At 41.7% G+C, this 17,749-nt stretch overlaps 1 protein-coding gene across 1 annotated transcript in view; it reads left to right on the plus strand.

The window, feature by feature from the left end:
• KIF26B (kinesin family member 26B) overlaps positions 1 to 5,294 on the plus strand; it is a 377,549-nt gene extending 372,255 nt beyond the window's left edge. The window contains exons 14-15 of the mRNA XM_066617657.1: positions 1,602 to 1,752; positions 4,098 to 5,294. Coding sequence (XP_066473754.1) covers positions 1,602 to 1,752; positions 4,098 to 4,246 — 300 coding nt within the window. The 3' untranslated portion in view covers positions 4,247 to 5,294. The remainder of the gene's footprint in view (positions 1 to 1,601; positions 1,753 to 4,097) is intronic.
• Positions 5,295 to 17,749: the final 12,455 nt, after the last annotated feature.

The raw sequence follows: 17,749 nt of genomic DNA on the forward strand, positions 1-17,749 counted from the left end.
TGAAATGTGAGCCCCTTGATTCACAGATCCATAAATCTCCTTCTGTGTACACATCTATACATTCTACATGCACCAGCCCCTCAGTTCACTTCAGCAGTGAGCTGATCCACATCTGCAAAAAGAATGTGGACCAAGAGTTGTTTCTTCCATTGAAATAAATAGGAAGGCTGGATAGGGAAGGAAGCTATGTGCATAGCTTCAGATACAAGAGATATCTTCAGAGATATCTATGTGCATATCTTCAGATATAAGAGATCACCTAAGAGAGTACTGTGCTGCAGTCTATTTAGAAGCCATAGCTGTGTAGGCTGAAGACTGACTTTCCATTCTTTCCATTACTCAATTCTTTGAGTAAGAAATATCAAAGCGCACATAATCCCAGACCGACTGCAGTCAAAGCACCCATGGGACTTTGGGGCACAACTCTTTCTCTGCCGAATGTCCTTTATCCAATGGGGGATAGTCTGAAGTAAGTAGTTTCGAGGCCAAATGAGACATGATGTTGACAATGTATGGTTCCAGCCCTGCATTTGTTGGGCTAATGAAAATGCAGGTGCAGGGTGCATTTAGGAGGATTGGTGAACAGGAGGGAAAGTGCATTGTCCCCTGCAAGTGCCCTTATGGGCAATTTTACCCCCAGATGGGCTTGTTTTGGGTTCTGAGCATCAGGTGGGTAATTAAAAATAAGAGGTCATTTGCAGGGAAAAACTGGCAAATCAGGGGAAGAATTAAGCAGTCGGATCTTGCCTGCTGATTCTCCTGTACAAATTCCTCCCACGTCCCTACTCATGATGGTCCAAGGTGATCCACTACCCAACCCGCTAATGTGTGTCCTCCCAAAACCACATGGATGGCAGAGATTCAACCCCCTACCTCCTCACATTGCTCTGGCCTTGCGCAGTCTCTTTAAGCAAATCAGAAGTGTGGAGCACCCCAAGTATGTAATGCACTTCCCATTTTGTTTAGAGGGACTTCACAAGGAGAGAACGATGTGAGGAAATAAGGAGCTGGATCACTGCCTTCAGATCCATTTCCTGTTCACTTTGAGCGAGAGGAAAGAGAATAGGAGTGGCTCCACCAGCAGTAGGCTAAAGGGAGGCAGTGGCAGGCTGGGCTTGAATAGCACCCCAAGTTGATTTGCTGTTTTCTGCGACCTGTCACTTGATGTGAGCTGCATAGGTTGCATCATGCTCAAACTGGCCATGCCCCTGCTTTAGTATTGCCAGGGAAATTTGGGCTTGAGAACCTTCTGTCTCCCATGTAATTTTCAGTTTAGTCCTCAGAATTGTAACCTCCAGGACTTTGGGACACTTTGATTGCTTTAGAATGTGGCCTAATCAGAACATCTAGTAAAATGCATTGTGGAAACTTTTCCCCCCTCAATGAGGTGCCTGATAGCTACCTGTGCTGGCTAAAAGAACATAATAGCCTAATGATCCCTTCAGTGTTGAAAGTTTTCTTGTTTAATTAATTTCCTGTTACTTCATTTATTCAGTAATTGTTATGACTGCATGGAAGATAATTTGACTGGGAGAAACCTAATCTGCCATTGAATTGCCTTTTTCCCTCTGATTCTTCCCTTCATATATCTTATTGGGTAGGAGGTAATTTGCTTCAATGCTAAGCTGAAAATCTTGGAGCACCGGCAGCAGCGCATCGCGGAGGTCAAGGCCAAGTACGAGTGGTTAATGAGAGAGCTGGAAGTGACCAAACAATACCTGATGTTGGATCCGAATAAATGGCTCAGTGAATGTAAGGTTTGATTCCCTCTCTGCACTTTATTCATTGGCACACAAAGTTGGTTAGTGCTGAATCTTGCACCAGTTTGCATGCAAAGTCTGATCTGACGTTTGGCTCAGAGGCAGAGTTGGATAGCCTCTGTTTCTAGGACTGCCTCCCATCTGGTTCCCACTGACACCAAGTGGACCTATTTGCTCAAGAGCTGAATTCAGAAATTATACAGCACTGTAGAGAGAATATTGCCATCACTAGATTAACGCTTATGCGTCTCACTCCACAGCTCTTGAAAATTGTTTTTTTCCCCCTTTGCCCTCCAGTCACCCATACATATGAATTATATTATAAATCTGCTTTCCTGCTGTGAAATAATACTTTAAAGCAAATTTGACCCTTGGCTGGCAGATATTGGCAAATTTAATTCAGTTTTTTGCATATAGCCAAAAAAGAATCAAGTGCAGGCAATTCAGTCAGAAAGGGAATAAGACCCCTTATTCAAATTATATCAAAGATACAACCAGAAATCTGCATGGCTAATAGGTGTGGGATCCTCAATTACAAAGGTTTAAAATATAAGGTGAGATTCCTTCATATCTTCAGCAGCAGCAGCTCCCTCTGGGAACATAGGAGCATTCCACTTGCACAAAGATCCCTCTTTCTGTTCATGGAGGGAATTTCTGATGACCGAAATGTCGGCATGCTACCATAGGGAGAAAAATTATTTTGCAACTGGCTGCTTGGAACTATTACAAGATAATGGGAGTTTAGTTATTAGCCTTTAAAGTGGGCAATTTTCTGAACTAGTAAAAGCAGAAAATCTGATCTCGTTTACAATATTGCATGCTTACAAAAACTGTGACAAAGACGTGACTCATATGTAAAAGGGGCTGGAGAGTGCTTCTTTATATCCAAAATGCATGGAGGCTGCTCAATGTGACCAGTTGATTGTTTCATTATAATTTAGAAATAATACTAGCAATAAATGATTTCTCATTTGCCTATGGGCACAATCCTAACCCCTTCTGTCAGTACTTTCCAGCACTGGCATAGCAGTGCCAGTGGGACATGTGCTGCATCCTGCAGTTGGGTGTCACTCACAGAGGCCTCCTCAAAGTAAGGAATATTTGTTCCCTTACCTCAGAGCTGTTTTGCCCTTATGTCAGTGCTGGAAAGGTTCTGTACATAAATCAAAATGGGCTCCCAAACACAATATAAAAATCAAACTCACAAAGACGGGGAATGGAGGGAAAACTTTGAGTAGAGATATGTATCTATTGGTTTGACAATGTCACAACAACGGCATGAGTTGTTAATAGGCATTAATATCCAGTTGAATGACATTCTGATCTTTCTCTTGATTGAGTTCTTGCTCTGTGGTGGTGGTACAGTCAATGTCCAGAGTGCCCTTTCCCTAATCTCTATAGTCACAGTGAAACAGATATTTGCAACAGGGTTTCTTAGTATTATTAGGGAGGAGGGTAATGCCTTCCATGCAGCCACTGGCCTCTCTGGCCAATGGCTAGGGCCAAGCTGAGTTTTCACTTCTTGTGGTATGCATCCTGGTGCAGGGGGGTGGGTGCAACTGATTCATGTGGATATAAAAAATGAATTGTGGTGGCATGCAGAAAACAGCAAGGAAATCTGCAAGAAAGTCCAGATTAGTCTAGTGTTCATGGTCTGATAATAAATTTGTCCCATTGACTTTAGAGGATCCCACACTATCCGTTTGAAGAGCACAGCTGTAAATCAGTAAGGTTTAAGTTGGACCTCTTGCTACTTTAAAGTAGTCTTCCATGCCCTTTGGAAGATAGTGCCTCTTAATATCTGACACTTTCCATACTAGTAAAAGCATTTTCAATATGGGTATGCTGTCACATATGTACATCTTTATCCAGTGGAGGTTGTTTATATCTTCAGTAGCAAAGAACTTATTATTAAGTAATCTAGTGATAATAGGGTACCTTTTCAGACAGAAGTTGCCTTATGGAATGAGCCTGAGTGTTGTGTGAAGGAAGGGTGTTGTGTAAAAAAAAAAAAAAAAAAAAAGCAAAACTGAAACCAAAGATGTTTCTACTATACAGACACTTGCACAAGTATGAGACCTGCTATCGAATCTGTGTAGTATAGCACTGCCCAAAACATTTGTGTAAGCCCTTGGGCAAGCATTTTAAAAACAGGGGTACTGCCTATTTTCCATCTGATTGTGTGTCATTGATTCCAAGCCACTGAATGGTGTGCGTGTATATCTGGTTGAACTCTTAAGTGTAGAATTCTCATCTTTGATAGTATTTGAATTCCTGCCTTGGGCAATTTCTGGGTCTCTCCACGATCTCCATCAGCTTTTGTTTCTTTTTTTACAGTTGACCTGGAGCAAGCATTTGACTTGGATTCATTGGAGTACTTGGAAGCTCTGGAATGTGTGACTGAGCGACTAGAGAACCGCGTCAACTATTGCAAGGCCCACCTCATGATGATCACTTGCTTTGACATCACTTCCAGGCGTCGATGAAGAAATCACTTCAAGAATGTTTGGAACTACTGCAGCCCCCCTTGCTCTGTTTTGAACAGCACCCCAAAGACACAGAATGAGGATGAAGGTTGGTGTCACGTTTTGACTGTGTGTGTGAAAAGAGAATTTTTTCCTCTGTTATGCTGATGAGCTCTACAGAAACGAATAGAGGATGGAAAAAGCAAAGACACTGAGAACAAGGATGTGGAATCTCCGTAGCCTGAAACAGCACTTTGAGAAATCTGTAAGGACATTTGTAAATAAGAACTGCTGGCAGAAGTGACTTTTTCCCCCAACAATAACTGAAGAGGGAGGAAGAGCAGATGTAGGACCACGCTGAGAGCACCATTAAAGTAAAAATACACAGAAAGACTGTCTTAAGTGCCTTGCAAATCTTTATTATCCAAACATTTATGTTCATACTTTCTTGTGTACAGATGGTGCTAGTCAAAAAAGAAGAAAAGACAAAAAATCAAACACATTTTTTGAAATGTATTTACAGCCTGTTTTTCTCTTGGTGTTTTATCCTATTTCTGACTTGCTGTTTCTAAGTAAACTGTGTTTGTAGAGATATTTCTTAACTGATACAGCATATAAATAAATGTTAACTGTCTTTTCTTGTTACAGCCAGAGTAAGGCCACTCAAAGAGAAAGTAAAAGCTCCTAGATTGACCCAAATATGTTTGACAGTAATGGAGGAGGAGAGGCCTACTAGCTTTGTTACTTAAGAACATAAATATGGATTTTCTGGCAAAACAACAAGACTTTATTTGGTATTGTCTGTCCTGGGAAAATGGGTGTGTGGTTCATTGCTTTTGGCAATCAAACAGTGATATTTCCAACTTTTTTTAAACTATTTTTCAACAGCAGACAGTAAAATTCCTGTTTCTGTTGTTTCATGCAGCCAGCCGCACCGTTTAGTTTTTGTGTGATTCTAGCCACATCCCAGAGATGCATGAATTATGGTTGGAGAACCCTCTGAGTGCACTCACCCCACTATGACTGCAAGATGTATGACAACTTCCACATCCATCTAGCTCAGCCCTTGTTTCCAACAATAATTAGACAGATGCGTCTTATGTGCAGGACAGGAAGATGGTAGCCCCTAGCTTGCTGTACTACCAGGTCTATACAGTCCAGTGTCAACACATAATAGATCCAATCTATGAGACAATCTATGAAAGGCCTATGGGAGTAAGATTGAAGCTAGCAATCCTGCTCCTTTTACTTGTCCCACTCCTCTCTCCACCTGACATTGCAAGGATTGCAAAGGACTCTCTGGGAGAAGGTAAATAAATATGATCAGCCATAATCCAAAGTCCTGAACTTCATCAGGATTAGACCAGCTCTGCATCATCCTTTGTTTTTTAGGCCATTTTATGGCTTTTTCAAAAAGCATTTTTGTACTGAACATTTTCCAGTATAGTCCTCAGAAGAAAGATGCTTGTAGCGAAGTAGAGTGATGAACTAAGATCCAAGTCTCTTTTTTGTAAATCATGTAACTTCAAATATGTACCTTTTAAAAATTTTTGCATCAAAATCAGCATTTTTCCCCTAAAGAGTGTTCTGCTCAGCTTGGTATAATAAGAGGGCTTTGGTATGCACATTCATGTTTCCTTTGCCCTTAAAAAAAAGTCTGTTATGACACATTTATTTCCCTGATACCTACATGCAAGTGTAAGGCCTTGTCTGCAGAAGGTGTGCATCAAGGACTGAGTGTACTGATTCCATGCCTCTGCTCTCCACAAGTGTTCCTGTCCTCACTCTGATCCTTGCTAGCCCATATAACATGCGTAATGAATCATGTGACCAGATTCTACCATTTGAAGGACTGTTTAGCAAACTCCATTCAATACTGAATTGCCAAACTAGACAGATTGGCAATGTCTTTAATGCAAATAAAGATCCAGCTATTCAGCTACAAGCTCTTAAGCCAGTTGAATGCAAGTTGCTTTGTCCCACTGTAATCTCCTAGTCCATTGTTATGTTTTGTGTATGTGCATGAGTCATCTTTTTGAATTTGCATCAAGATATGGGACAAAGGTCTCAGAAAAGCTATCTGTTTCAGTTCCCAAAAAGTTTCTTCAAATGGATCCGATGTACATACAGTTGAGGATCCCAACTCTGATCCCAAACCTCCACTGCCTTGTGGCTACATCCAGTTATGGAAACATCTTCAGGAGACAACCTCATGGCAAAATCCAGAGCCGGAGTCCCTGAGGCAGTTCGCGGCTGTACACAGTCACGCTCTGGCAACTCCTGTGACGCCGCTGGAACCAACTGTATTGGCTTCTGCCTTTCCATTGGACCATTGCAGGATTTGCTGCATGGGTAACAGTCTGTCCTCCATATCTGCATTACCCAGGCTTCGCGCACTGGAGAGGACACTGTTCCAGAACCACCATACACAGCGCGATACCATAGTCTTCCAAGACTGAAGGATGTCAACAACAGTTGAGGAGCCCCTCACTTTGGTGCAGGAGACCCTCACACAGCAGAAAAGCTGGGAAATTAAAAAAACTAAAATTACCCTCTATTTATAGGTACTTGTTTATGTAATATCAAGCAAATATTACTTACAAATTAATTAAAACTATAATTACAAACCGAAGAAAAACATGCCTTCGCACAAAGTTAATGAAGATGTACATGCTATGGCCCCAATCTGCTTTTTACAAAACAAAGTAAGATTTTGCTTAACTGTTTGGTAGGAAAGCATGATTCAGTGAAAATGAATTCAGTTCCCAGGTCCCTTCTGAACAGCTGATCAGAAATGATCCTTCCCCCCCCCCCCCACTGCTTAAGGAACAGCAAGTATTTTCCACTTCTGCACTAAACATTTTTCTCACAAATTTTCATTTTTCATTTTTTTTTTTTGTTAGCAGAAACAAATAAGCAAAACAGTTTCAAGGCTTAAAGCAGCAGCATGGTGAACACTATGAAAACCAATCCTGGGCATGTTTACTCAGCTGATGCGTGTCACTGGATGCACATAGTAATTGGAGGCTTGGTGTCATAAATACATAACAAATATGAGCTTGTATCACAGATAGCCAATTTATGTCCCACAAAGCAATTTTATGGTCTCAACATACCACATTTTACTCATGGCACTGTATTGGCTACAATTTCTCTCTTCAGGAAAAAGTGGTTGATGGGGGGGGAATATTCCACATTTTAATTTTACAGATTTCTGTGGCTTTTATATATAATGATGTCCTAGCTGGTACTTATGCAGTGTTTGTATTAGTGGACCTCTATTGTCCTACTTAGAATGCTCCCCTGAAAAACTGGAAAGATCCAAGAGGCAAGACTGATAAGGTACGATAATTAATTAGTAAGTACGTAATTCCCAAAATTTTTGATAAGTATTAGACATAAATACACATTTTTATGATGCAGTGTACCCAGTGGCATCTCTAGGGTATGTGTCACCTGGTGTGGGAGGTCAGCATGTCTCCCCCATGATGGACCTCCTCCCATGCAGTGAGCAGGGCAATGCCCCAGGCTGTGGGCATGATGATGCCCCATCATCCCATCCCATGAGTTTTTTTTTTTTTTTTACTATAACTTTTGATAGTTTCAACGTAGTTTGTCTCATTGCATTCTGCATTAAATTACACATCAAATGATATATAACATGAATTATTCGAAAATACCAAAATTTTAAAAGTGTTGGCCAGTAGTGGAGTCATCCCACTGCGCGCATCACCCAGTGTGGCCCACACACCCCTGGACCTCCCTAGTGACACCACTGGAAGTACCCATAAATGCCCCAACTCAGCACAGTGTTCTCTGCACACAGAAGCAACTAAATCAGCCATGTGGTTTGCCTACCTGATCCCAAACAATTTCCCCGACAGATGACTGATCAGCAGTATTTTAATCATTCAGAAAATGTTCCATATTTCCATTCACCCTACTCTTTTTTTATTTGAAATCTTGTTTCTGTGAACCACTTTACAACAGCTTCACTCAAATAGATGCAATAACCCAAACCAATCACAGATTCAGACAATAAGGGCTATTTGAAGAACATTATACAGCAGCATGAGTACTAGCAATGTTTGTCCCAATTAATATTGCATTGATCTGAAGAGTGTAACAGCACTGCTGTTTTGGGCTTTGAGCTGTAGATAGAAACAGGCATCAGTGCCTGTGTTTTTCCAGTCATAACTGCCTCTCCTGTTCTAAAAGATTGATGCTTGTAGATCTGATTCCCCTTTCTTATACATTAATTCAATTCCTTTTGACACCCAGTTGCAGAGGGGTGGGTAAAGCCATTATTTTTTAAAGGCTAGATGAAACCAGAGCCTGATTTGATGTTAGAGAGCACAGTGAACATCTGTTTAAACCTGTTGCTTGTCTAGTCGTGGGATTTGGTTAGCTCCTTCATTCATAAGCAATCAGATATTGCCTTTTATTGGAAGGCAATAAAAAAGCATATATTCTGTTTGTACCCACCTTCATTAGCAATTGTAATATTGTCCTGTGTTTTGTTTCTTTCCCTGCTCTCAGGATGTTTGCCCTCTCTTCTCTGAAAGCTGAACCCTTAACCTTGCTTTTAACTGGCCCGTTTCCACCTTGCTTGAAATACCCAGAACAATATTTTTGGCAGGCAGGTAATTTCCCAAGATCTGAGCTTACTAGAGCACAGTAAAGCATTCTGCAAGGCAGTTCAACACTATTACTGACAGTTTGGCACCACATCCACTCATTTAAATTAATTTAAGATAGTTTCACCAAGTGTCAGACTAAGCAGGCTTCTAGCACACATTCTGGTGGAAATGTAAATACATTTTTAAAAGGTGACATGAGTTGGATCAGGTCATTAACATGCCTAATGGTTCACACTTTGAGGCATTTCTTAATTAGCTCCTTAATCAGCTACTTTGTCAGCAAGGGAAGCAGGAGGTGCCTAGATAAGAATGCAGAAAGGGAGCCAAATAAACATATCTCAGAGCTGGTTCAGAAGAAATTTTCTTCAACTAGGACTGCACAACATCTGACTCACAAAACCAAATGCAACCTATCAATTATATACGGCTTGAAAAACGTCCTGGTTTTGCCACCTGATGGGGTATACAAAAACAGGAAGTTGTCAAGCACTGAGCAGGCTACAGTGTATAACTAACAATCTGAGTTCAGTTCCTGGCAAAATATGCTCCCATGGTGATCAGAGAGATGCTGCTGGGTAGAACCTGTATGGTTCCTGTGTTCTCGGAACACCCATGGATAACAAAACCTACAGATGATAAAATCTGTGGGTCTTGAGACCTTCTAAACCACTGAAGGCTTTAAGGCATTCTGAGGCCCGTAGAGGCTGTATACCCTCCAAAGGTAAGGCGCTTCCATCACCTCTGGAGGATCCTTGTGGGGCCATCCTTGCATACACGGTAATCCACTGGTCCCAAATCCACAGATACTGCGGGCCTACTATGTGTATGTACACACCAATGATAATGCATTATAGCCTAACATCCTATGGTGCACAGCTGAGTCACCAGAACTGCCCTGCACAAGGAGAGTTACTCTAATGCAAGGGGTTCTTTTTATGATTGAAAGGGGTCTGTATCTGAGCAGGGCACTCCTTCCACAAAGGAAAGGAGTTTCCAGTGAGACAGCAGCATTCTGTGGTCAGTTTTGCTTTTAGCATCGATTTAGAAATATGGACTGAATTGGTGGCATTCTTTGACTTCACTTGACTTGGTGGTTATGATGCTTGCAAGAGAAGTAACAATAGGTGGGAATTTCAAGGTAAGATGGATAACCATAAGGCTGCTTCAGCAACCCAGGAATATCATGTACATTGTGGTACCCAGGCCAATGGCATCCCCATTCCCCTATTCAAAATCATGGTGTATGATACAGGCAGTAGCTCTTTCGCTATGCTGTGTTGTACAGTATTAGCTGCTTGATGGTCATTTTGAAAATGAATATGACTTTTCAGTAGAGGTGGGAGAAAACCACTTTATTTTTTGCAGATTTCAATGTTTTCCCAAGTCAGAAGTGCACAAAGCAGTGTTATGTGTTTCTATTCAAAATTTACATTATCATTATAAACTATAATCACTTCAAAAGTGTACTAGGTAGGTGAAATAGGTGTTATAGAGTCAGCAGATGCAGCCACAGTCATCTCTCATGCACCCGCATTAAATAATAGGTAGAAACCAAATAAAATTGGCTTTTTTGCGGATTTAAGGGTTTTTTTTGTTTCTTTACAAAAATGAGAAGTGCAGAGAGCAGTGTGATGTGTTATGTGTCATTACACTGTTTTCTCCCACCTCTACTTATACGCCATAGCGCAAAGATATTTCTTGTTTTCAAAATGAGGTAGAGGAAGGGAAGAGTATGCTTCAGTGATGAACACAAGCAAAAGTCTGTAGAGGCCAGGTTTTATGTGTTTAAGCTGCCGCGATTACTCTCAAGCAGTAAAGCACAACTTATGATGCTCATCAAAAAGCTGTATCAATAAAAGCTTGAGAGCCCTGCTCACCTGCAGACTGGCCATTTATGCCATTTTATAGAACCTGTATTTTTAAAAAGAATTGTGTTATTGTTTCTGCTTGTTCTTCAGCCTATAAAGGCAAGTCATTGTGTTTGCCTCATATAAACCATAAAACTGACAGAAAAATGCATTCGGGTTACACTAATTTAAGCACCACTGCACTATATACTACCAGAATTGGCTCCACTACCCATATAATAGTAACAGAGACAGGATGAGCAAACAAAGAGGGAATGCTTGGGCTTTATAACAACACCTGTAATTCCAGCCCATCTGTGGCTGGAGGGGCTTGCAAAATCATAGATGTGCTATCAGCTCAAAGATCTTTTTTCACATTGGGAAAAAGGGTGCTGCTTCAGTCATTTGGGCACCAAGGTTATACCATGTTATATACAGATCATACACATGGAAGAATGGCATCTAAGGTGGCTGGTGTTGCTTTATTGTGAGCATAACCCAAATGTAGGACATTAAATCAGTGATTCACTATCCCAGATGTTAGTAGACAAAGCTTCGGCCATCTACGTATATTCCAGTTACTGCACTTGGCTATAGTGCATAGCTGTGCAGAGGCCAGAGAATCCCTGGCTGTGAATCTCTGGCTCATCCCAAGATGTTCCCAACTAATATCAGTAGGCACATCAGGGTCATTAACTTCCACCTTCTATTAACATTGCATAATGACAGCTGAGCATCTATTGTTAGTTTCTTCAGAGAGATGTCTTTTCTTCTCCTCTAGTACATGATAACAATAAATGATAGCAACCATATTTTTCTGAATTATTTCCAGCTGGAAGTTTTTTTTAGAGAGCATCTGTCTGTTTCCAACTGAGCAGATCAGCTGCATGTCTCTTAAAAAGCATCTCATGTCATGCTCCTAACATGCCAAGCTAGGTCATAATCTAGTTTTGTGGTATATGTGTGGTTTGTGTATTTTGCATCCCATCTGATAGTACCTTGTACTACTGAATTTTTGGAAAATCAGATTCAAATACTAAGTTCCAACGGTGGTCCAAGATGTTCCTGCCACAGGAAAATTTATAACTTCTTAAGATGACTCTCTCCTAAGGAAAATATAAGGGAAAAAGAACAGAGATTAAGCTACAATACTAGCCTCTCAGCTTCTCCCAGAAAACAGTACTTTGTTCAAAACAAACACTGTTCAAAACAAACACACACAACTTTGAGTGGTCCTACTTAAACATGAAACGTACTTTATAATGAAATGATGGTAAAAAAAATGGTGCCGGAAGCAGTTTCAGCTATATCTATATTGCATATATTCTCTATAGGGATACAGCCACCTTATGTACTGTATAGTGTGTGTGTGTGTATTGATATCCAGATAAAACACACACTTACCTAGAGATTTTATGTATACATAGGTCTGACAGTTTTCTACATTTCAATTCCTTCCCTCTGCTCACTAGCTGAAACTGGTCTCTGACATCCATCACCTGTTTGACATATGAAGGACATAATTTATTTAACTCAGGATGTTCTGGCTTTATAAGATTGCTTGTACTTTATAATTAATTTATTTACCCATTATGATTGGAAATGCTTATCGAAGTGCTATGCATTGAAGTGTACATTTGCAGACTCCACGTCATTCTGTCTGTGGCTGTGTTCTTCCTCATAGTAACAGTGGTATAATAAAGACACATCAAGTTGGAGAGTGGCCCTGGCCATGGGCAAAATGCTTCTACTGGGAAGTTCCACCAGAAGACAGGTCCATATAAACACATGTTCTGCTATAGCAGCTAAGCTTTTTGGAACAGAATGAAAAACAGAAGGTTGAGAATGAAAAACAAAACAACCACAGAAATGTGCAACTTGGTTGAATGTGTATGTTGAGCCTTTTCCCATTAAAATGTAAAGTTTACTGTTTGCTGGCTTTAAAAAAAAGTCTCTTACCTTTTGTGGTATATGAGGTGTGAAACATATTGTCAAAAATATGATGTTTAAAAGATATCAAAATATAGTGGCATTAAATGTTTACTTTTATCTTATCTGTCCTTGTGCTTCCCAGCAAATCTTGACTACAATGAAAACAAAACAAAGAAGTGATTCTTTCCAGAGGTTTCTGGGTAGGTTTTTGTTAGCACAAAAAATGCTGCTTTGTGCAGTTCCCTAAGAGTGTGTCTGAAAGCAAACACAGACTTAAATTACCAATATGAATTGGATTCTTGCTGATTCTGCAACCAGGCTAGCTGATTAAATGAGTCCCTGAGGAAGTAAGAATCAAGTATCTAAATTTTTAAGGGATTTAAAGACTTGCCAAGAAAGTTACGATTCATTACGAGGTCATTCGCTGGCATTCACTGCTGTGCAGCACACACAGATTCCTGGCAAGGACCAAGTTTTCCTCCTCCTCATCAGGCGAGTCCGTTAATAAAGCCTAAGTAAAGATTCACTGAATTTTCCGAATTGCTGGGGTCAGAGCATATAACCAGAAGACAGATAATTCAGCACAACTCTGAAGTCTCAATTTCCTCTGAGCTGTTGGGGGGCTTTGGACCTCACTCTGTTGCAATGTTCCTAAGAAGGATCATTGATTGAGTTAGATGAATACCATCCAGAACATGCATGCTACAACCCCAAATTATAGACATTTACTGTTGATGTAGCTGGCTGTCTTGACGTAACCCATTTCTGCCCAGCCCACAGGTGTACACATGTGATCCCTGTTGCATATATGCAAATTGGGCTTAACCAGCTAACCTTTAAAGTGTGTGGGCATGTTAAGGATCGTTTCCAAGTGGAAAAGACTTTCCTTGATAGTCTTTTCCAGTCTATACTAGGAACTTGTAGTCAAATAGCTACTAGCTAGCTAGATCAATTAAATTCAACCACCCTTGCTTTTTAGCCTTCATTACCCACTTAGGGTACAAAAGTAATTGTGTTGGTGGTGCCAGTAGAACCTCTAACTGGCAAGATCCCACTGTACGTTTCTAGATTCTACATGTAGCAACTATATGCCCCCTTGGCCCCTTCCCTTGATTCCTTCCTGCAAATAGTGCACAGCTCCTCCCATCTCTAGGCCCTATGTGTAGTTTTGTCCCACTCTTGAATTTATTTGCACTATGTATTTGGCTAACATCTCCAATTCTACACCCATTGGTTCTTCAGGGTCCCACAGCTGAGCCCAGGCTACTTTGTCCTGTTTCCTTGAGCCACTCTTTCTCGTGGCCTTTCCTGAGGTCTCATTCTCTCCTATCCAGTTCACTGCCTTTGCTGTACTTTCCTTCATCCTGCTTGCTGTTTGGCTTCCTTTCCTGTTATCTTTCCTACATTCTTTTCCCAGTCTTCATCCTCCAGTGTGTTGTTTGGCTACAGCCAAAAGGACCCCTTTCTTCACAAAAGCTGCGTTGCATGCTACCAGGTTCCATGAGCACCTGAATGTTCCAAGGTCACCAGCTCAGCCAATCAATCACCTGTGCAACACAACAGTATACTAAGTATGCACAAACCTCCTAAAGTCAATGTTCATCAACCCAACCGTTTATGATAGCATCAAATCAAACCTAACGGGACATCACCTTAGCAGCTGTAGTAAAACATTTACTCAAGGAGTAATTTCCACCAAGAGACCTAACATCACACAGTAATTCCAAAGAAATACTGAAAAGTATGGAGGACAAGATCAAATTGGAGTAGCTCACAGACCAGCTTCCATGGGGCAGAGAAGCATTCCCCAGCACTACCATCTCAGCTTGCCTAACAAGTAAAAGAACCTCAGCACAATTATTATTCCTGCTCCAAATCAAGGAGGTAATCATGTTCAATGGTATTGAAAACTACTGAGAGGTTCAGAAGAATCTCTGCTTGTATCTGCCAGAAATCAGCCACCTGGAAGCTCAAAACCAAACCTGAATTCAAACCAGTAAGGAGCCAGATAATTCTAATAAGGAGGTCTTTTTTACACATAGTATACTGCCGTGTAGAAATGTCACAGATAAACACCATTAGTTTTGTCTACTATAGGCCAAATGTTTTATCGTAAAGTTGGTGACACTTGCCCAAATGGGTTCTCCCCTCCTGCGCCTTAAACCAGTTACTTCCCCCCCTCCACTATGGTTGATCAGGAGTCCTTTCCTCTTCTTCGCTATGCTGTGGGAACACTGGCAGTGCCAAAAACTGAAGAAATCATGGACAAGCCACCAAAGTTGGTTGACATTACTTGAAATCTCCAACACTGCAGGTGAAACCAGGTACATACACTCAGCTGTGACGCCCTTATTATTACACCTACACTGATTTCCTGCTATTACACATTGCCAAAGGCAAACTTCATCATATGGCAGTTAACAATCAAGGTGCTGTCCTGGAATAAATGCATGTTTGTCCTCTATTTTTGATCTTGCTTTTCAAGGCCACACTTGACAACAAAACAATCAAACAACAAAGGCCACTCTTGACAACAAAACAAACAAAAAAACCTGCTTATAACTTTTTTAAAAAAACAGTGGACTTTCTTTCTACACAAATCCAGAAAACCTGGGAAGACCCATGGGTGGGAGTGCCAGGATTTCCCAAGAAAAGGAAATCCAGTAAACTACAGCATAGGCATACATGCACTTTATGTATTGCATGGCAACTAACACTGAGCCTATTTGCAAAATTAAAAACAATACTCTGAAAGGAGGGACACTAAAATGACTACACACAGCCTGGTGGCAGCCATACAAGTTGTCCGATTTGAACAGATGATTTGGGGGGACCACGACGACAGGATGATTACATCTACAATAAAAAAAGCCCTGTAGAATTGCCACAGTATTGGCTCTTTTATTTTCTTACATTTTTCAAGATCACCCCCAAGTAACAATTTTGTTATGAGAAGGAAGCTTGAAAAGTGAATGCCTCTGCTTTGTGGGGAGTTGCTTCTGTTGCCAAGCAAAGTGGGGGCGGGCGGGCGGGCGGACTTGGCTGCAGTTCCAAGCCTGGGTTTCCATGGCCCCAAAGCAGCTTGCCTTCCAAGGGTTATCTGTGCTGCCAGTTAGATAAAATGTAAAATTCTAAAGGATAAATTAGTTGGAAGGTCTCCTAATCCTTGGAATGGTCTGCGCTCATTTCATCACTATTGTTTTGGTCTATGAGCACAAAACCAAGCCTCCAAAAACCAGCTGATAATCCTTTGCAACTCAAAATACTTACCAACTGTGATTGCACCCTTGTTTAAACAGAGAAGGGAGTGGGATGATAATGGGGTTGGGAAGCTAGCCCTGTGCATCCCACCAAGTGAATTTATTCAGCAGGCCACACAGATGTCCCCAATACGCCACTGTTCTGACTATGATTTAGATAAGTATCTATACGTCAGCACCCTGGTCAGTACTACAAAAAAATGATTCCCTTTCATACTAGCGTTGCACATCTGCAACGTTTCTGTTTCAGGTATATGGAAACAAATTTTCTGCAGGCATTTACCTCTTTTTGGAGGTCCCCTGAATCTGGTGCAAAAACACCATTGGCTGCGGTGTAGAAATGCACCATCGGTAGACTATGGGTAAATCCGCACCCAGGGCAGATGTCCCCACTTGCTACACCCTGGATACACCAATGCATGCACACTGTACAAAGAGGGCAGGCTCTTCCCTGAGGGGCTTACAACCTGGATACTCGCAGTAGGGAGAGAACAAAAGAAAGGAAGGACAATGGAGGTCATACTAAGCAGGAAAAGAATATGCAATTTTTATCAGTTGCATGTAGTTAAGCCTAGATACAAGAAGTCCCTGGAGGAAGTGGAAAGCACCCTACAGGTGGACCACAGCTGCGATACAAGGACATCTGCAAGAGGGATCTGAAGGCCTTAGGAGTAGACCTCAACAGGTGGGAAACCCTGGCCTCTGAGCGGCCCACTTGGAGGCAGACTGCGCAGCATGGCCTTTCCCAGTTTGAAGAGACACTTTGGCCAACAGACTGAGGCAAAGAGGCAAAGAAGGAAGGCCCATAGCCAGGGAGACAGGCCAGGGACAGACTGCACTTGCTCCCGGTGTGGAAGGGATTGTCACTCCCGGATTGGCCTTTTCAGCCACACTAGACGCTGTTCCAGAACCACCATTCAGAGCGCGATACCATAGTCTTTCGAGATTGAAGGTTGCCAACTACAAAGTAGGGTGCACTCAGGGGCACTCACAAAAGTGAGTACCCCTCTTGAATACTCATGGGCAGGAGTGAGGTGAACACAGTTCTGATCACAGCTTGCGATGGTCAGGGCTGCAGTTGCTCTGATCCTGCAAACCGCTTCTACTACCACTAGTTCTTCCTTCCCCTTCTCCCAAGAGGGCAGTGGGAGGGCAGAGACAGAAATGGATGAAGCTCCAAGCCCATTTGTTTCTTTTGTTATGGAAACTGCTTTGTGAACTGTTTTTGCTGAAAAGCAGTCATAATCATCTTTCCAACCTGGGAAATGAACTGAGACCACAAATTCCCAAATCCCAAGCAGGAACTGGATGCTCTGCATGGCATTCCCACAGAGATGGCAGCTGCAAACACGTTGCAAGCATTTGCAGCAACCACTTGCAAAGACCTCCAAGTTCTGCACATATTTCAACTGGGATGCAGGCAAACCACTGACCTCTTCTGGAGGCGAGCAGTGGGGTGCTTCTGCACCCCTACCAGAGGCATCACCACAACTACAGCTGATGAAAAGATATCCAGCCCAGACATGACGTGAATCCCCAGAGGTAAGACTACTAAGTCTGACTGCTTCACAGTTCCACCAGGTCATTGGTTTAATGAAGATCTCTGCAACTGTGATGAAAGAAACATGGACAATTACCAGGAAATGTGAGCGAGTCCTACCAGACAATCTCGACTTACTGTGTGTAATAAAATCAGAAGTTTACCTCTCTGACTGACAACTTGGTTTCAGGCTCACATATGAAAGCCAGGGTGTAATTCATTTACAGCATTATAGTATTAGGATGCCTTCCAGGGAAAACATTAAGGACAATTTCCCTATACATACAGAGCTGCAAACTTGCCAT

The sequence above is a fragment of the Tiliqua scincoides genome, chromosome 1, assembly GCF_035046505.1.
Source record: "Tiliqua scincoides isolate rTilSci1 chromosome 1, rTilSci1.hap2, whole genome shotgun sequence".
Taxonomy (NCBI): domain Eukaryota; kingdom Metazoa; phylum Chordata; class Lepidosauria; order Squamata; family Scincidae; genus Tiliqua; species Tiliqua scincoides.